Source organism: Planococcus citri, chromosome 2 (assembly GCF_950023065.1).
Source record: "Planococcus citri chromosome 2, ihPlaCitr1.1, whole genome shotgun sequence".
NCBI classification, from domain to species: domain Eukaryota; kingdom Metazoa; phylum Arthropoda; class Insecta; order Hemiptera; family Pseudococcidae; genus Planococcus; species Planococcus citri.
In genome coordinates this window covers 29,099,524-29,121,579 of record NC_088678.1, presented here as the reverse complement: position 1 = coordinate 29,121,579, position 22,056 = coordinate 29,099,524, and the positions used below count along the sequence as shown (strand labels likewise).

At 34.3% G+C, this 22,056-nt stretch overlaps 1 protein-coding gene across 6 annotated transcripts in view; it reads right to left on the bottom strand.

Moving 5' to 3' along the window:
* Nucleotides 1-22,056, bottom strand: part of LOC135835348 (eye-specific diacylglycerol kinase-like) — a 700,104-nt gene that overhangs the window by 27,468 nt on the left and 650,580 nt on the right. For all 6 annotated transcript variants that reach the window (XM_065349562.1, XM_065349560.1, XM_065349557.1 and 3 more), the window contains exons 5-6: nt 13,834-13,963; nt 12,994-13,121 (exon numbers count right to left, since the gene is read on the bottom strand). In XM_065349562.1, the coding sequence (XP_065205634.1) occupies nt 12,994-13,121; nt 13,834-13,963 (258 nt within the window). The remainder of the gene's footprint in view (nt 1-12,993; nt 13,122-13,833; nt 13,964-22,056) is intronic.

The window sequence follows — 22,056 nt, the reverse complement described above, 5'->3', positions numbered from 1 at the left end:
GCTGAAAAAATTAGCTAGGTGAAAAATTAATTCGAGCTTGAAATTCTCTCGGTTGTTCGACGTTCTCGCGAGAATTGCAACCAACGATGAGGATTAGTGACGTCATTCGTACTACGATAAATCCGACGACCTTTTATGCCAAGTTGACTTTACTTAAGTACATAGTAGATGTACGTTTAAGTACTGTGCAGTGTACATCTACATAGTATAGGGTGGTAGCTTGGTAGGTATAGTTTTTAACGCGCGTCAATTAGAACTGATATCTAAATAAGCCCATAACATCGCTCACCATGACTACACAGCGTATAACGTTTTAGTTTTCGAGAGCTTTTCTATACTCGTCTACACAGCGTAGCTAAGGTTTCCTATATACTTGTGTACTGTGTGCTTTTACGTTTTACCTATATTTACTGTTTTTTTTTGCAGGATTTTCTGCGAAAAAATAAGGCTACGAAGGAAAGAAACGAGAACAGATTCTGAGAAGTGATATTTTTGTTTCATGATCCCAGAAACTCATTTAGAATATTTTAAGCTGAGCTTTTGGTAAAAAAAATCAATCTTCAACATTTTCAGTGCTTATCTGAGAAAATATGATTGAAATCATTCAAAGGAATTTTAAAATGAATATCTAAGGATTATTTTCAATCATGTCTTACACGGAAAAATATTAACAACAAAAAAATAATAAAAAAATATAAGTATGCTCTGTTAGGCTGTCAAGAACATCACTTTGATAAAAATTGAAAATCTAATTTTCAGCTTATAATTCGGCTGATGTGTAACTCATGAATGTAGGTACATTGGGGGTGAAGTAAAAACAATAACCAGACTTGGGCGATTCCGAATCTGATTCCGGAATCCGATTCTTCCAGCAAGCAAAAAATAATTTTATATTCGTACTCAGCGATCTCAAAAACATACCATTCGATATATCACTCGACTTTTCATGATTTTTCAAAATTTTTACCCCTTTTTTGGGGCACAGAGGGGCTTTGAGGGGTCAGACCCAGAAAATAAGTTCATATTCATATTCAGCGACCTCGATAACATACTATTCGATATATCACAAGTCCAGATTCGTTTTTCAAATACATGATTCAGTTGTGTGTTACTTGCAAAATCCACCATCCCCCACCAACACCTGAGGAGGGTTGACGACCAATCGACGGTGGTTTGATTAGTAGTTGGGTGAGTAGTTTGTTTAAAAAAAATTTGAGCAAAAACGAATGATACATATTAAGTAGCTTTGATTAATTTATTGGACTGACCTTTTTGGAAACACCTACTCTTTCCACCCCTTTTTTAGACACCCCCCGCCCCTTGAGAGATGGGTATCGAGCGTAGTATCAAATTATCGAGAATTTGAAGGGAATCATTTTTCGTTATGGTAGTTTTTTCTCAGAAACCGAATATTTACGGAGTTAAAACGCAAAAAACGTGAATCGGAACAGGTTTTAGCCCCCTAAAAAATTTTCCTCCAGGGGTAGGAGAGTCGGTTTTTTTCTGGTAGTTCAGAGGGTCCATCCGAACACATTCCCGAAGAAAAAGTTGCGATTTGAGTTTTGACATGGATATGTTTTTCACGTCAGGGGTAATTTTGAAATTAGCAAGACGCTCATTCGTGTAAACGCTGATCCGCGCAGGATCGCCGAGAGCCCATGCGGACCCGGGACTGTAATGTAATTTGGACCCATTTCCAGGGACGAAACTATATACTAGAGGTTTTTCGAGAGAGAAAGAGCTGGGTAGGCGGTTCGACTGAGCGAAAGTTTGCCGGCTAATGCAGGGCAAAAATACTATAATTTTTCCAATTGATATCATATTTATAATATGACTTATAAAAATTTTCATTCATTGTTTTGGATTTTTGGGGGCCCAAACGGGAATTTTTTTTTTATTTTAATACAACAGTAAATTTAAAAAATAATGTAATTTAATAATTTTTTTTTGATTTTGAACAGAGTAGGTAATGAATTTTTATGCATAATTTAAATTTATTATTCATTGTTTTTCAGGCTTAAAATACTCATAAACATGAAAATATTGAGTAAAAAAAATCGCTATTGCAGGTGGGTAGTAATATTTGACATCAGAAACAATAATCTTCAATTTTAGGTATGAAGGTTTTCGGATTACGTGAAATTTCAGTTAGTTTTTTTTAGAAAAAAAACTTTGAAGGCAATTTTCTCAAAAGTTGAGTTTTTCAAATTTTTAATTATGGATTTTTTTTGGAGTTTTTTTTTGCACTTTTTGGGCTTCTATCCAGCTCATATGATTGCTCCGGAGGTCTACTTCACCCACCCCCCCACCCCTAACTCAATATCGACCAAATGGGCCCTTTACCTGCGGAATGACACAAATGTCGATCAAGAAAAAATGCTTAAAAACGATGTTTTTTTAGGAAGTAATTTTTTTTTCTTTCGTCGAGTTAAAGAGGACAGGACCGAGCGAAGCGAGGGCAAAAACTTTTAAAAATTTGTGTTTTGAGAGAACTATTTTGAAAAATGAAAAAAAACAGGCCCGATTGAGGGTGAAAGTTTTTAAAAATTTGAATTTCGAGAAGCATAAAAAACGATAAATTTTCAAGAAAAAAGTTAATTTTTTAAAGTTCGAGATATTTTTTTTTTAGAAATTTTATTCGTGAAAAAAGAAAGAAAACAAGCCCGCGAACGAAGCAAGGGCAAAAACTTTTGAAGATTTTAATGTTTTGGAAGTAAAATAACAGTGTAGAGGGTATTCGAGGACCCAAAGTACTCGCCATAGCAGGGAACTTTATGCCCTGTAGTCGAGGCTGCACTGCGTAGCAGTGCACTCTGGACGGACTAGTTCGGACAGAGTGCAGGACGAACGAGACGGACGTCTGTGGCCTCATTATTAAAATTATCTTGGTCTTGGTCGCATCTCATGCAGAAGTGCAACGATTTATCTTTGTACATAGGCGTAACGTGTCGTAATACGATATAGAAATATTATCTTGTATTCATCTTCGATTAATCCAATAAACAATGGAATTGTATTAATTGTTCTTTCTTGATAATATTCGAGTTAAAGGTACCTTGCTAAGCTTTGGCTAGGAAGGGTGGGAAAGTCGATCCACATTCTAACTTGTCCTGTCTTGGACGGCCAGTTAGAATCCCGATATACCTTTACAACAGGGGTTTCTTTCATCACAGGCCCTTCTTTTGCCATGCCCTCCAAGAAGCAAGGGTCCGGGGCAAATTGGCTCATTTACCCATCCCCTCTTTGACTATCCTGAATCCGCGTCAGGTTGACTTTTAAAAATTAGTTGACTTTCTGACATTATGTCAAGCTTTCGAAAAGTTGGAAAAAATTGAATTTTTGATACTACATAGTACATTTATATCAATACTAGGGTTATCCGCATTACAAAATTTTTGAAATGTTCAGGTCTCAGCCCCTCATTTTTTTCCTGCAGGAGTAGGTTACTAGGTAGTTCACAAAAAAAATTTCAGCCAAATCGGTACAGATTAACCTGTGTCTCTCAGTTTCTCCATGTTCTTATGGGATTTAACATGAGATTTTACATTAAATGAAAAATAGTGAAATTGCAGTTCTGACTGAATATCTCCAAAATTGAGCAGAGTGTCTACAGAAATTTGTTGACTGAAAATCACTACTTTTTCACTACCTTTCAAAAATAATCATCACCTTCCAAAATATTCCCCCCCCCCAGATCAATTTCTCCTTTTTCAGAGTGTCTTCAACAAAATTTCAAAATAAAAAAATCAAAATTTGAAGCAGGACTTATGTCAAGACGTTTTTAAGATTTTTGGAATTTTTTCAAGAGTGGGAGGGGGTTGGCGAGGCAAAATTTTACATACATTCAAATTTTCTGCTTTTCTGATGTCTTCAAATGTCTCCAGATTTTTTTCAAGCAAACGAATGTCAAAAATACAATTTTGATATTTCAATTTTTTATTTTTTTTTACCTTCAAAGTTCTCAGCTAAATGTAATTAAATTGGGCGAAAAAAAAACTTTTTACAATATAACAAATTTCCAAAAAATATGCAAAAATTCAATGAAAAAATTGAACGATTTTTGTGAAAAAAATTTCCAATTTTTCGAAATAAAACGCGGCCAGTTTTCAAGTAAAATGTATGAGTAAGAGATACGTAAGTAACAATTTTGTCATTTGAAAGGTATAATTCTGCTTAATATTCATATATGTAGGTAACGTATAAAAATTTTGATTTCTGTTTCAAGTCTAGAATTTTTTAATTATGGAAAAGAGAAAGAACTGACCCTGGCAAAGCGAGGGCAAAAGCTCTCGAAAATAAGTACTTGGAGAGGGATAAAAATTATGTTTTTTTTTGTGTGTGTGTAGAGTTACTTATAAGAAGTCCATTATTTTGCTTCAAAATTATCAAATTTGAATGATGATTTGAGAAAAAAAAATCAAACTAGAAAAAGAAAAGAAAACGTGGCCTAGTGAAGCGAGGCCAAAAGCTCTCAAAAATTCATGGTTTGAGAAGCAAAAAAAAAAATTTCTTTATGCAGGAAGGAGCTTACTTTTTTTATTCAAACTTTGAATATTTCTGGAATTTGAACAATTAGGTAGTTGTTCATTTAGAAAAAGAAGAACAAATAGCCCGAGCGATGAAGCGAGGGCAAAAGCTCTCAAAAATGTCCAATTCAAATTCCAACAAAGTCGATAAATGAGCCCCCTTTCTACAAAATATTTTTCATGCGTAGAAAATCCAATTTTCCACTTTTTTTCATTTTTTACTACTTTTTAAGCAAAATGTCTGAAAATCACTACTTTTTCACTACTTTTACTACCAGGCGGTAGACACCCTGAAAGTTTTGACAATGCGAAGCAAACATATGAACAAAATCAAGTAATTATAATGCATTTTTGACTTGCAGGGTGAGGTAGCCTACTGTGGGCGGTTACAAACCCCCCACAGGCCAAAAATGGCGAATTTCACAATATTTGGGGGTTCGTGGCTCCTCAATAATTTACCCATCAGATGTTGAAAATTCATCAAAACACTTTCAAGTTGTTCATGTTCACACTTGAACTTTTCAAGGTTCAAACGGTCACTTTAATAAAAATTATTTTTTCACAATAATATGTAAAATCCTATGTTAATTCCCATAAGGACATTGAGGGGTCGAAAGGCATAGGTTAATCTTAACCGATTTGGCCGGATTTTTTTTTTTTTGTGAACTACCTTACCTGCACCTAAAGAAAAAAAATAATCGGGAACGTGAGACAGTGAAAATTAAAGAAAAAATTATTTCCGTGTAAAATGTGGACAACCCTAGTCAAATCAATACAAATTCAATTTGAAAACTTCTCAAATTTTGTCCAACTTTCAAGAACTGTGACCGTTCAGGAAAAAAGGGACCTTAGCATCACTTTTTCAAAAAATCTTTTTTTTTGGATTCGGGACCTGAAAACACTTAAAAATTGATTGAAACCATTTTTGAAGTTCCTAGATTGCTAAATCATACCTCAAATGAACATTTTGTACAAGCACATACACAAAATTTTGATGCAAAAAACTCAAAAACAAAAATTTTTTCAACTTAATCTCAATTTTTCTTCTTCATGACACGTTTTTTTTACTTTGATGATTTTTTTTCGATTTCTTCATCTAAAAACATCAGAAATTTTTGATAATTTTGAGATCGGCAGATCTTCAAGCTCATTTTTGAATTTGAAAAAATTTGAAAAAATCAGTCATATTTAATAATTTAATTTTTGCACAAAAATTCATTATTCATTTTCAAAAGCAAAAAAAAACATTCAAATTATATTTTTTGCCCAAAATCAACTTGTAAAAATCAAAATTGAAAAAAAAATTTGGAAAAATTGCCAATTGAGGGATTCGAACCACGTACCTCTGGCGTGGTAATTCAGTTACTTCGCCACAGAGCTACCACGTTACCTAAACAAGGTGTGTTTTTCAACTGTATACAAGTTGCCAAACAACAACAAAAAACGATCCCCCCATGCCCACACACCAAATTGTGTTGAAACGCCATAGTCGCCGATGATAACTTTGAATGCGTTTTTCTCGGAATTTTGTTTTTCGTGACTAGGTCCCTTTTTTCCTGGACGGTCACAGTCTTATAAAAAATAGCGATTTCACGAGAAATTCTTGAAATTATAACAAAATCAAAATCTGATCACAAGATGGATTTTGCTTTGGCTTTTCACTTGTTACTTGTTAGTTCTTTTTCAGGACTTACTTTTACATACATGTGTTTGTGTAATTAATATTATATGTACCTACCTAGTTTTATTGTTTGTAAAAAATTGAACCCACTTGTTGGAATATTTTACCCATCTTTAAGTTTGTGAGTGGCTTTTAATCGGAAAACCAACCGTTCAGCACCACTGATAAGAGAAAATCCGGCTCCAACTTCTCCTACACTTCTTTTCTGGTAAATAACCATTTCGGAAGGAAAAAAATGTTCATCGTATAACTATACGAATTAACGTACGTACGTACGTACGTACACTTATATACGACCAATAGCAATAACGTACTTCGAGGCGCGAAGCGAAAAAAAAAATAACTGCGAAAAAATTTAATCACGCTGAGAACCGAGTCGAGCTTTCCACATAACACCTACTTCGGGGTGAACGTAGCACCCGGCGCGACGACGACGACGCGGTTACGTCCACAATAAGAAATTAATTTGCTAAATTGGTTTTTAATTCGACGCAACACAGCGGAATCGACTCGGGCGCGGATTTTCGTGCGCCGTATTAAAAATATTCCGGCCAATGTGTTATTAAGATAATGAGAAAACGGCCGGCTCTGGTGCTATACGTACAGAGCGTAATTATTCGCGTCATATAAAAAATATTATTAGCTGGACGCCACGCCGCGTCACCAACGCCTTTGGATTGTGTGGCCTTTTTTTTTACCACTCTACTTCTTCGCTCCGTCTGCACATTTTTTAATAACGTTGTATATAGTACTATATGACTGTAACGTATGCCCATCGCTGCGGTATTATTCTAATAAAAAAAATGATAATAACGTTTTAATTATTACTAGCGCCAATTTCGTACGCTTTTGAAATATTGGAATGGTGGCGTTGCTGCGCCTATGATGACGACGACGATGGAGACATTGACGGTAGCAGCGTTGGCGACGATCGCCACGACGGATTAGACGCCTACGAGAATATACGTATACGTACAATACGTACGTACGTTACGAAAAAATAGAATAAAATACAAAAAAAAAAAAAAAAAAAACGTACAACGAGTACTACGCAAAAACCAATCAATAGCTTTGATATTGTCGTACGAGTATTATGGCTTTTACATAAGCTGAAGGGTTAAGTAGGTGGAATTTTTCGTTAAACTTCAATTTTCCCACTCGTTGTCTTCCCATTTCCCGCATTTTCCTTCCTAGAAGGAAAATTATAACACAGGGTAGGTAATAAGCAGGTTTATAATCACACAACTCACAAGAGTTGAACAAGTTGCCCACCCGATTTCTCAAGGAGCGAATTTCATGAATAATGCAACTGGAATAACATTCGTGCCGAATAAATTGGCCTACTTTGCACCTTATTCGGTAATGAATCGAGGCAAATGTCAATAATACGTCAGAATTTGTCGAGAACTCCGTAAAAAGACGAGTAGGACGTTTTCAGCGAATAAAAAATACTATCGTAAATCGTAATTCGGACCCCCCCCCCACAGTTCAGGGAACCAGTCTTTCAAAGGATAAAAGCAAGTTTTCGAATTTTTGCTAAATTTTAAAAAAATCAAATCTGAACTAAAAATGAGAAAAAATCAAAATTTCACCAAATCGATCTAGAAAGGTGAAATTTGGGATCGACCCTATTTTCGACCCACCAAATCGAGTGGAAAAAGTTAAGAATTGTTTTGAGCCATTTTGGAGTTTTCAGTAAATTTTTGATACTCAAAATTTCAACAAAATTTCACCAAAATGAAGTTGTAAAGTCGAAATTTACTTACGAGTAGCATCTGAATTACTACATGATGAGTCAACTGGAGGTGGTTTCAGGTCATTTTTGAGCCTCCAGCGACTTTTTTTTAGGAATTTTAGTTCTTCAAAAAATGCAGAAATATCTGCCCATATTAATTTCAGCACGTATGATCGAGAATGGTGCTTGTTGGTGACCATTTTTCCAAAATTGGTATGTTCCTGCTCATAAGGTAAAAGCTGCAAAAATATATCTACTTGAACGCATCAATTTTGGAAAACTGACTACTAGCCTAATCGGTAAAAAATCTAAAAAATGACTTCATCAAACCACCTCTAGTTAACTCAGGATGTTGAAATTAAGGTACAGAGTGAATTTAAGCTCTCCAATTTCATTTTATAAAAATTTGTGGAAATTTCAAGTTTCGGAATCTGCTGGCGGCTACAAGACCACACAAAACGATTCGAAACAGTTTCCAACCGAGTTGGCAAGTCTAAAAAAAAGGCATACCGTCATTCGGGGTGGGTTTAAAATCTAGATAGGTGACTTTAAAATTTCGACTTTATCATCTTTGCTTGATTCTTCCATTGATTTTTTTCAGAACATTGAAGTCTACAGCCAGAATCAATCTTTGGAATATAGACCAACCTGGGAAAAGAAAGTGCAGTGGTAGAACTACTGCTTAGCACGCAAAGACTTGTAGGTTAGAAAGGCTATACTTAGTACAGTAAAAATCTTCGATATTCACCAGATGACGATTATTTTCAATTTGGAAATAAAAGAAAATCCAAAATAAGCAAATTTTGCAACAAATTTCTATTTCTAAAATCAACCCCTACCTTTATTCACGGTGTGACTCAAGAGCACATTTTCAACAATAACAAAAAAAAGAAACGTTGTGCAAATACGAGTAGAATTGTCCTGTTGTTTTTGGGGTAAATAGTAATTGAGGGCGATAATCAACTTTTGTTAAAGGCTTCAGATCGGTCTGAAAATGGTGATAATTGATTCGAGGGATTAGCTTTAGTAAGTATAAACAACATTTCAAGTAGGTGATTTTCTGCAAAAAAAAAAGATCTTGGAGTTTTTTTTAATTTAAAATTTTTTCAACTAACAAGGGAACTTGAAGTGTCCGTGTCCGATTTGAACGGGACCGCGATTTTTGGTAAGAGTAGGGTCTGGAACCCCCATTAATCAACATTTCAGCTGCTCAAATTCATTTTTCGATTTTTGGAGACTTTAAAAATCCAAAATTGACAATTTTTGGTAATTAATAAATAGTCCTGAATCTAATATTAACCCCCAAATTTGAATTTCATCGTTTTAAGACATTCTGGAACCTCCAGCGCAATTTCCAATTTCTCCAGAATTTTGGATTTGCTCCAGAAGCAGTGAATATCAACTAAGGCAGCTAAAAATCGAGTTGTGTCTTATACTCGACTTGTTTAACGAGTTTATCCACATTTGAGCCGATTTCCAGGCGGACACCCCGCGAGCGTGTTTTTTGACCAAGATATTTTTTATGACGAGAGGAGAATGTTGGCCAAAAAAACACACTCGAGGTTTCCGCCTTAAAATCTGCTCAGATGTTGATAAAAGCTCGTTAAACAGGTTGAAAATAAGACCCGACTTGATTTTTAGCAGCATAAGTTGATATCCGCGCTTTTTGGAGCAAATTCAAAATTTGGGAGAAATATTGAAAATCGCACTGGAGACTACTTACAGAAAGGCTGAAACGACGAAATTTGGATTTGGGGAGTTGATTTATGTATTCGCTGTAGGACTAATTTTCAATCAATTCATTACTATTTTTTTTTATAGCACGAATCCACAGAAAATGGTCAATTTTGGATTTTCAAAAATTCGCCAAACATCGAAAAATGAATTTGGGTTGCTGAAATTTTGAGTATGGGAGTGCTCTTTCCAAAAATCGCAATTCCATTCAAATGGTTAAAATTCATTTTTGGAACCAGTTTTAATGAGTATGTAAGTTTGTATAACTATGTATTTGAGTACTGAAGCAATAAATAAATAAATAAATAAATAAATAAATAAAATAAATACCTAATAAATAACTTCCAGAGAGAAGAGAGAAGACAAATATTTACCACTTAATCAGATCTTGGAATATGAAGATTAAAGATAAACATGATAAAATGTGAAGTTACATCGCCCAGAGAGCTTCTTTCCATACGTTCAAAAATTATGTTGGAATTCCAAAAGCAACATTTTTGATAGGTAAGTACCTACCTAATTCAATTACATATTTACATAGAAATGAAAATTTACAAAAAATTGTGCATAATTCAATTGGCATTTCTGAGGCTAAAAGTTTGCTGTTGTTAGAATGCAATTTTCAGACAAGATGTTGTATGTACTTACAGAGTCGATAACAGAGTCGGAAATCGGACAAGAAATCTAATCTAAACCTCAGCCTTAGGTGAAAATGGAAACTATTCATTATATATTTTTCATTAGCTAAATTGGATTTTATGCCTGATTTCCGACTTAGTAATCCATTCTACGCGCTATCTGAAAATTTCATTTAAACAACAGCAGTGTACTGGCCTCAGAAATCACCAGGATTTGAGAAGAGAATTACAAAAAAGTCGTATTTGGATTTTTGACATGATTTTGCAATTGAAAAGCTCTCTTGGCGACATGAATTCACATTTCATTTGGGTATTAATTTTTTATCAGACACCTATTCCACATTCTCTGGATACTGGTAGGTAACTTTAAGAAATACAGCTTGCCCATTTTTTTTTGCATAACAACATGTTTTCAAAATATCATTACCACGACTAAATCGTAAACTCCCATCAGCAAAAATGTTACCCAGACAACAAAAGTTTTCAACCAATGTAAAAATTTATGAAGCAACGGATAAAAAAATTTACAACCGCTAGCGGACATCTTCCCTTTCTCTGGAGAACAATTCCGGGAGTTTCAATGAAAGGAATACCCCAACATCTTCACATATCCTTCCCATCGACTTAGACCTTAGATTATCTCTCATTGGCGCCCAACGTGGGGCAGATGGCCAAAAATTGGCATTTTAATCATTGGCGCCCAACGTGGGGCAGATGGCCAAAAATTGGCATTTTAACGATGAAATTAAATGTTCTAAAACGGATTAAAATCGAACTTGAAAAAGACTAAGTACCTACATAAAAAAAAAGAAAATAGGTATCTTATAAAAGTATTGCTGTATTGGCGCAACGGACAACCTCTTTTCCCTTTTTGACCAATTGGAATAGATTTTGCTTGTTGACGAGGAAATTTCTTTTTCTGATTCAACTCTCAATAAATTTTGCTCGATTTCATTCAAACTCCATTCATTCTTAGATTATTTTTAAAAATGCTTTGTTTATCATAGAGTTTATTAATTTTTTTTGTAATTTTTGCAGTTTATTCAATTTTTTATGTTGTCTGCACTCTGCAGCTTTTTGATGCTTATTAAGAATTTTTGAGTCATTTCACATAATGATCTTGTGTTTTATCAACTGTTCATCATTTTTAAAGGGTTTTATCAAGTTTTAACAAACTTCTTGAACTATTAAAAGTGTTTGCTAAAAAATTAGATGTGTTGATTTTCCATCAATTTATGGCTAAAAAAATCAAATTTTGATTAGAGTAAGATTTCGAAATAAACTAAGAGTGCTTTAAGTTGCCTTTCTTGTTTCGCAACAGCATAAGTAAGTAGCCTTCCTTATTCCATACAAAATGAAAATATGCCTACAATACAACTTACACATCAAATAATTTACCCATCTTTCTACCAAGATACACAATTCATTTACCCCAAACAACAAGACACACGGCACACGACAAGATTTTGTTTACTTCAAGCAACTGAGCACCCACACAAAAGGGCATGAATCATTTTTCAAGATATTTTTACATTCAGGGGTCGTTGTCGTTGCAGGTACTTTCTAAACAACAGTTCACAACCAATCGGTCGTAAATTTTTTCGCACGCTACGATAAATTTTGGCGTATTTTTCCCGACAAAATACTCATATATGTACGAAGTTGGTTGCTTAGAAAATTAGCAAACTTTTATTATCAATCCTACATACATGTACAATGTACATGGTAGCTAGGAGTAGGTACATTGCAGCGACGAGTAGGATCGAGGCGAGTCATAAGGAGCAGGGAAAAGGGACGAGGGGGACGGGGATATTCGCGTGTGTGGATATTTGTGTGTGTTAGCGACAGATTAATATTAAAATGAGCCACATATCGCCGTCGGCGGGCAAGTAATAAAAAGTTTTTTAATGTTACACGACGAGCTAAAACGACGACTACGACGACTACGCAAAACTAAGTTATGTTTTTTAATACAAGCTTTTTTGTACACTATATGAGCTTTATAAGGTAACCTTTGCACCGTTATAGCGAGTAATTCAAAAGTTATTTCAAACTCTGTATCACGTATTATGGGCTTTTGGTAATTCACAACGACGACTACGACGACCATGTTCAAACCAGAGACTTACACTACATGATGAGAGAGAGAGAGAGAGAAAAAAAATGAAAAAGCCAGGTAACTTCCTTAGACTCTATGTAGTGTACCAAAGGTAGGTACTAACATTATTACACGAATATAAATCGTTTCATGTGGCTTATGTAGTAGGTACGTTCGACTAAGAGAGTAATCGATGTTACGTTTAAGATGACGTTTGAAAAGACCAACTTTTCCAGACAATTACGACAGAAAAACCCCCAAAACCACGTATACTACGTCGACTTCGAATCTTATTGATAGAGTGAAATCTTGTCGCACAAAGCACCAAAGACACATACAGCCAAAAAAACACGCGAATTGATTACGTAGTACCGAGCAAAAAGAAAAGAAAAGTTACACATAGAGGGGAAAAAACCTAGACCTGGAGCATTATACACAATTTTCTCGTGCTTCGGGCCTTTTCTTGATCCTTTCTTGTTCTTTTTACGTGTACCTACTCGTATGTCGAGGTAAAAGCAACCAACGAACGCGAACAGATACAAATAAAAATAAAAATTGCAACTATCGTTAAAACCTCTTACCTTTTCTTTATTCTTCCTTTTACTCGATTGCTTCTTCTTGGGTGATTTTCTAAGACTCGATTTAAAACTACCTTTTCGCGGTAACTTGACGATCCACGATGGTGGTACAATAATACTGCTATGCTTTCCTATATACATGGTCACCGAAAAATACAAAAATTAGAAATAAGATAATTGCTACATTAATTAAATTATTATTCGTCTAAGTGAAAAATAGATACCCTCTGAGAATCGAGGAAAACAAATTTCACCTAAAATGAGACAAGATTTTATATAGGTACCTAGTACGTTTAGGGTAAGTTAATTTTTCAAAGCTCATTTAAAAAAAAAAAAAAACAAACTCGGTAACGAATTCTTCTGAGCAAATAATCATTTGGAATTAAAACCAGAACAATATTTTTTTAGCTTTTTTTTTATTCCTTCAAGTTATATTAAATATTTACTCGAGCAAAGCTGCTTTAAATTTATATACGTCCGATCGTGTATATTTATAAACTGTATAATTTACTCCGCCTTTGTCGTTATTTTTTTTTTTTTTTGGTTTCCAAGCTGTTTGTACAGTTTCAGGATATACTACGACGTTGACGACGAATTGACTACTAAAATCGTTTATTTTATTTCTTTCTTTTCACTTTTTCGCTTCCGCGAATTCTCGAAAAAAAAAAATTGTTGACATAAATTTAAAACGAACGTACTAGGTATAGTATTTCGCTGTATTGCGAAGCGAGCTTCGGTTTTTTTCCTTCTTCTTTCATACTTTATCAATTTATCTTTCGAAAAAGTGGAAAAAGAAGGAATAAAAATGACTTTCTAATTGATGACGTCGTTAGATTTTCTTACCTAAATTACATTCTTCTTCTAATTTATTCATATTGAAGCAAGAATCCTTATTGTGATAAGCGTCTTTGCACCATGAACAGCTTATAGCCACTATTTCCTTTGAACTGAAAGACAATTTGGACTGGAAGGACTGTGAAGAAAAAAAAACAAAAGAAAAAACGAACGGAATGAATATTTCGTTAGAATAACGCAGCAGCGTTTGTATTCGCACGAGGCGTTGATGAAAAATACGATTATACAACCTTATGAATAAACTAATTACCAAGATACGATGAGAGAGAAGCTGAGTACGCGGAATTGTTTCTAGTTTTTAAATAATTAACGAGCTGAATAGGATTAATATTTCATTTCGTTGCTTTTACAGTATCGTAAATGAGCTTAAGAGCAACGCATGCGAATAATTATCGTTATTTTTTTCGGCGCTTGTTTGAGAAGTATACCTATGATGAAGTTTATTCGCCTGCCGGTGGTGGGAGGTGTGGCAATTCAGGCTGAATAAATGTTAGTAAATTTGACTAGACTGAGATTTGAAGGGAAAAGTATTCATTTTAGGGGTAGTTTGGCGTCTTTCGTTGAGAAATATGTAGGTAAGGTAATTCAAGCTGTATAACTGGTAGTGAATTTGCCTAGTCCCAGATTTGTAGAAGAATTGAAAACAGTGCTCTCCATAAAATACTGCGGTTAACCATGAAGCAACATGTATAAAACAATCTCCATATTCGCTGATTGCAAGAAAGTTCATACTTTTCATTTTTTTTTCTCAAAAGTGCATGGTTTGATTGCATAACAGGTAAGTAATGTTCCTAAAGATCAAAACGTGAATTGACCAGCAAAATATCTCAATTGAAAATTAGAATCAGAATTAATTAGTAGCTGAATGTAATAAAAAGAGAATGTGTAAACAGCAGAACAGTAAATTTCAGTTTCAGAGTCGTCTGTTTTGAATCCGAAGAAATTAGTGGATATAGATATTTGAATTCAACGGTCAAGTGTCTTAAGAAACCATTAACGAAAAGAGAGGAAGGAATCAATGAAATCAGATTGAAAAAATAAACTGATTTTTTAGGAACTCAGTAGGTTAAGGTGACCGATTATCGACCAGTGCTCTAAATCCGACCACCCGCCTAACTCGTAAACTAATAATTTGAAATAGGTATATATTTCCAGACGTATTTTTCAATGACAAAACGAATAAGACCATCCCAAAGTCCCAAAAGCCAAAATTCGCCGAGAAATTGAACGATGTTGTTTTTCAAAAGCCCAAAAATGTAACTTTGGTTCACTCGGTTTTCAATGTGGTTGGTGTTCGATTTTTTAAATTACCTATTCGTTTTAATAATAAATATAGTGATAATTTCGATGCCATAATCGATTTTGCAAAGCAATTTCAATTAGTATGAGTAATTTTTGACCAAAATTTTGAAATGAAGAGTGCCCTAATTCCGACCACCTGATATGTGACATTCTTTTATTATGAATTTTGACCAAAAATTACTCGTACTTACTCAAATTAATTCGAAAAACCAATTACGACACTGAAATCAGTAGAAAATTTACTTTTGGAACAAACACGAGTAGTTGGAAAAATTGTACAACTACCAAATTAAGAACGCGAACACCATAGATTTGCACTAGGGGATTAATTTGGGTTTTCAAAAAACAGCTTTGTTTAATTTTTCGGTGAGTTTTTGCTTTAGGAACTTCGAAATGGTCTTCTTCGTTTTGTCTGTGAAAAATATGCCAGGAAATATTTTTTCCAAAATTTAGGGGACCCATTTTTGGGGGGGAAATGGGGTGGTCGGAATTAGGGACCCAAAAATTGAAAATTGGATTTTGAATACTTTCACTAAAACGGCCAGCAAATTTCCAAAAAAATTCGGGGGGGGGGTTGAAATTTTAGGGGTTGAAACTAGGATAGTTGGTCGTGATTTCGAGCTATTTCCAACTTTTCTCGGCGAATTTGGGGCCGAGCAATTCAAAAAACAAATAGAGTGGTCGATAATCGGTCACCTTACCCTACTATTGAAAATTAGTAACCATCGATATATGCTACCAAGGTATAATAAAATTCCTTGTCAAGTTTTTACATGATATGTAGCTCTGGAAATTTAAATTCAATGTAATAAATTGAGCTTTCACCGTTGTAAAATTTCAGTTTACAATATTTTCAAATTTTGATCGACGATTTCCAATTTCCTTCATGTTTTTATTCTCCTTGAAAACCACGCGAATAGATTTGCTCCACGTTCAATTAGTTTGTAGCTTCACTTCATACAAAATGCAAATACGTGAAAATTACAGTTTCTCCCTTTCAACCGGCAGAGTCAATAAATTCTTCTGTACTTTTCAATAACATATTTGTATGTAAGGTAAGGTATGTTTCATGCTTTACTTTTTTGATGTTATTAAATTGTTGAGTAAGTGTATCTAGACTAAACGATTCGTTTTCTTCTCCATATAAATAACAATCGTTTTTTCCTTACTCAAGTTCAGAGAAGGTTTCGTTTGATCAATCAGATACGCGTCGTTATTAAATCGCATACCTATAATGTTTTTTCACGTGAAATTATATAAATTAAGACTAATAGGTATGCATTTAAACAATTGTTTTGTACTTCCTCACGTATTTACGGCAAACTGGTTATGCAATTTTATCAACATCTTTGGAATACGAAATACGGTCCTTGTGTTACAGAGATTTGAAGGAGAAACAACGTGGCGATGTTATCGTATGTTCGTCGAGTACGAATTTGATAAAAAATTATTACTTCTGTGTTGGTTTAAAATATATTTCTAGAATTGACATTCTCCACGTAAAAGAACACCCTAAGGTGTAGGCTACTGTCTTTGCCTTTTTTTTTTTTGGAAAAGTAAAGATGAGATTTAAATAAAAGTTGACGCGGGGGACCTGAAAAGACTAAGAAAAAATTATGAATCTCCAACTTTTACCATCACTTTTCTACTACCTAGGGTTTCAAATTTTAAAATTCAAGTAGGTACCTACCCACACTGAAAATCAGGAAAAATTTTTTTGATTTTTTTTTGCTGATAATTGATTATTACCTATATCTCCTTAGATGTCTGAAAACAGTTTTTGAATTTTGTTTTAATTTTTCAAGGGTTTTGCATGACGTCAAAAATATCTTTTTCGTCCTTAAAATTTTTGAACTTTGTTTCGTGTCCGCTGATTGCAAGATAGTTTTTGCCTGGCTTGGTGTTTTAAGTTATTTTAGCGAAAAACGTAACACTAAAAATCGCAATTTTGTAACATAACAAAATAACAGAATGAAAAAAATGTTTGTTAGGTATAACACTGAGTGTTCAAGGATTTTCCAACTGAATGTATATTCAATGCTGAATAATTTTATATTAGTTGTTGTACTTCAACTTGAAAAATATTCCTATAAAAATGTTTTGAAACTTGCGATTGAGAGTTTATTAAAAATCAATAAAACTAAATTAAGTACCAAACTTTGAGCTTAAGAAACTTTTGAATGGTAAACGCTAGCGCTTTTGGTAAAAAAACCATTTGAAAGAGAATAAAATGTTGAACATTTTGGTTCATTAAACTACCTACACGTGTTCACTCAAAATTTTGCGTAATTTTAATTCAAAGTTAACATACAAAAATAATCTGTCCATAAAAGAAATGTAAAAATTGCCATTTTTGTATGAAATTGAAAAAAAATTGTTAGGAAATTTCATCGTTCATACTCAAAAGTGGATATTTCTAGTATCACCATCACCATCGTGACTTATGTACTACCTCTGGAGGGGGTATCGCGTAGAAAAATTAACGCGTACTCGACGTACTCGTATACCAAATTGGGTACTTGGGCTAACATCCATTATGTTGGTGTTGCCTCTATCACGTTAATTATGTATCTCGTGGAAATTTTACCTTCGAGCTTCCGCTAGTAGTTTCCCTCTTGCTTGCTAGTGACATCTATACAAGCACCTTGAAGCTAGCCGGGTTGTTTAGTGACCCTGAGGTCCTCAATGTTGACCCCTATAGACGCAAGAACCAGTTGTATGTGAGATTTCCTACATATCATAAGCTGAAACTTACAATCGAAAGTGATAGGTAGGCAGGTAAGTAATTTTTAAATTTTTTTCTCAATATTTAAATTTGCAACTTTTTTTTAACACACTAAGGGTTGTTTCTCATTTCAAGAATGAATCGCACTGAGAAATGTTTGATTTTCTCCGCAATAAAATTTAAATTAGGTACCTAAATGAAAGATGAAATTAAAAATTTGAAAAAAAATTGCAAATCACAATAATTTTGTATGTACCTAGTGCCCGTGTACTTTTGAGCAAAACCATCAAAATCAATATGTAATATTTCATCTGAAGTGATCCATTACAGAATCAATGAAAGAGTGATCCCACGTTGACTAATAAACTCAAAGAAAAGCAAATTCTGCTATCATATCAGTCTTTCTGTTTCTTTCCACGAATTCATAAAAACGAGCAAAAATAACCATGCTTCAAGTTTCCATAAATACAGGGTGTTTCGGGAATTGTGTGCCAAAATTCAATTGTAGATAGCACGCGAGGAATCGAACAAAAAACGTTTTTTTATGACTGGTGGTTGCCTATCTTGTGAATTGAAGGAACTGAATGCTTGGGAAAACTTGAAATTTACCAATTTTGAAAAGATCATCAAAAATAAGGAAATGTTTGAATCATTCAAATAATGCCCATAACTCATAGTACTCGAGTAGACGAACAAAAAATGTTATTATGACAAATTGTCAATCTTCAAAATTGAAGGGGCAAACTTGATTCAAATTTCCTAACTTGTAGTGCCCTAGATTTTGAAAATTTTAAATTTTCAAGTTGTGTTGGCGCCTTCAATTATGAAAATAGGCAATTTGTCATGATAAATTTTTTGTTCGCCGACTCGAATACTATGAGTTAGTAAAGTTACTTAAATGATCCAAACATTTTCTCAATTTTGGCAAATTTTTCAAAATTTGTAATTTTTATCCCGAAAATGGGGTAATTTCTTCAATTTACAGATAGTATAAGAAAATGTTTGCATCATATTCGAATTTGCAACTTTCTTCTTTCAACACACTACTGGTTGTTTCTCATTTCATGAATGAATCGCACTGAGAAGTGTTTGATTTTTCTCCACAATAAAATTTGAATTTACAAAAAAAAAGAAGACGAAATTAAAAATTGAAAAAAACAACGACTGTAGAAAGCAGGACGACCAATCAGCTACCATAAACTTGTTTATTCCTAGTAAATAATTCTTTTTTTTTTCAATTTTGGGAGGCTCCTGATCTTGTGAAATTGAAATTCGACAGATATGTAGATTCAATTACAAACACCCCCGCCGCCTAAAAAAGATACGTAGATTCGCCTCTTATAAAAACAGATAACTTCTACGGAAAAAAAATCATCCAAAAAAATGATTAGTAGGGGTACCAAAGTGAAAATTATCAAAACAATGGCATCGGAAAGATATAAAATTTTTGCAATATTCCTTCGAAAGGAGACCATTTCCCGACCCCGAAACCACCATTACATTTTTGAGATCGAATTGCAAAACCGATCCAGGGGTTCCCAAAGTTGTGAAAATTGAGCACCTCCGTTGTCATCTGTTTTGGCCAATAAATCCTAACCAAAAGGGGGTAGAGGGGTGCTTGTGGTCTCAAATAACTCGTATTGAATCACTCTTGAAATAGCTACCCACGACCGTTCTCATTTAGTGATACCCAACATTTCAGTGGCTCCCAAAGTTGAATCTTTGTATTCCAAGTTTTTGAAGTCTTGCATTCAAACGAATATTGTCAGTAAATAAATTTTGCAATCAAAAAATGATTCAGATAAAAAATTTGCAAAATTTAATGACGATTTCAAAAATGTGTAATTTTTTCCCCTTAGCATTGATAGGGGTCGAGGTGAGGGGGTTGGAACGTCAAAAAAGTAATCTAACAAAGTTGCATCCAAACCTGAATTTGAATTTCTCACGAGGTTTTACCGTTAAACTGTTCTCTTCAGTTGAACTTAAGATTGTTCTCGATACACGCAACCACAATCCACTCCCCCACGTCTCACCCCCCTCGCTAGAGCTTCAATAACTACTAAAAGTGCACTCCCTGAAATAGCTTCACATATGAGGTTATGTTGCTGAAGAGTTGACTCCAAATGAACTTAAGATACCTCTCGATGCACTTGGCTATGATATCCCCCTCCTTCTGTTACTGCTCCATTATCAATAAAAGTACATTTTTTGACTTGAAAGTTGTAATATTTCTACAACAAAATTATTCTATGAAATAAAATGAAAAAAGAAAAACAATAATTATAGGATAGGATTAGGGGTTGAAAACTGAAATTAAATATACATGTATTTTGTATAATGACAAGACAATCAGATCTTTTTTGTATTTACTTCTTTAGGGAACGCTAAATCGTAAATTGAAGTTTCAATTCCCCAATTTTCACAACCCCTCCTGGTGGCTGGCACTGTTTTGAGAAAAAAATCAATTACCTAAAAAATATTTTCAGAAGTACATAATATATAAGCTTTTTGAAATGAAAAATTTTGGTCACTCATTTTGCTATTCCGGTAATAATATTCCATAATTCGAAATTCTCAGTGTGGCAAACTTTGTAGATTTTGTATTTAGATAATTTTGACTTAAAAAAAATTCAAAATTTTTGGAAAAAGTTACCAGAATCTATTTTTTTTAATTCTTTCATTTTTTTAGTTTTGTATGGCAATTTTTCGATGTTTTCGAACCTTCCTTTTGGTCAAACTGCTATACTGCGTCCCTCCACTGCACTCCTGTCTCCCTCACAAAATAAGCTCCGGTGGAACTGGTGAAAATTTATTCCACTCACTTTACCTCAAAAATAAAAGATGGATGAGATGTCTTCAAAAATAGAATTTTTAATCAATTTCAATTTTTTTTCCAACTTTATTCTGCAACTCCAAAATTGAAAATTGAAATTCACATTTACAGAGAAAAATCACACTGGACATCAATTTTCACAACTTTGGGAACCCCTGGATCGGTTTTGCAATTCGATCTCAAAAATGTAATGGTGGTTTTGGGGTCAGGAAATGGCCCCCTTTCGAGGAAATATCGCGAAAATTTTATATCTTTTAAATCACTATAGTGTAGCCGTCGGTATATGTTTTCTATCAATTTCTGGCGTGAAATGCAATCTTGGGGTCAAAAGTGGACTTCGAGTGATTATGGAGGCTTAAGTGGGGGTGAGGGGGTTGATTGTGGATACATGCATCGGAAACGATATGTAAAGTTCATTAATTAGAGTCAACACTTTAGCAACATTAACCTCATAGGTGAAGCTATTTCAGGGAGTGCACTTTTAGTAGTTATTGAAGCTCTAGCGAGGAAGGGGGTGAGGCGTGGGGGAGTGGATTGTGGTTGCGTGTATCGAGAACAATCTTAAGTGCAACTGAAGAGAACAGTTCAACAGTAAAACCTCGTGAGAAATTCAAATACAGGTTTGGATGCAACTTTGTTAGATTACGTTTTTTGACGTTCCAACCCCCTCACCTCGGCCCCTATCAATGCTAAGGGAAAAATGGCACATTTTTGAAATCGTCATTCAATTTTGCAAATTTTTTATCTGAAACATTTTTTGATTGCATAATTCATTTACTGACAATATTCGTTTGAATGCGTGACTTCAAAAACTTGGAATACAAAGATTCAACTTTGGGAACCACTGAAATGTTGGGTATCACTAAATGAGAACGGCCGTGGGTAGATATTTCAAGAGTGATCCAATACGAGTTATTTGGGACCACAAGCACCCCTCTACCTCCTTTTGGTTAGGATTTATTGGCCAAAACAGATGACAACGAAGGTGCTCAATTTTCACAACTTTGGGAACCCCTGGATCGGTTTTGCAATTCGATCTCAAAAATGTAATGGTGGTTTCGGGGTCGGGAAATGGTCCCCTTTTGAAGGAATATCGTAAAAATTTTATATCTTTCCGATGCCACTCTTTTGCGATTTTGAAACGATAGACCGACATGGTACCCCTACTAGATTCCCATAAAGCACAATAAATAATTATCCACCTTGATAATCATAGACCTTTTAAATGGCACGATTACTTTCACATCACTCACTTTCTACCCCTCCCCTCCCCTCCCTCCACGCCTTAATAAAAAAAATACACAAACCTACTATAAAAGCTTCCACAACGTACACAAAATCCCACACGAAG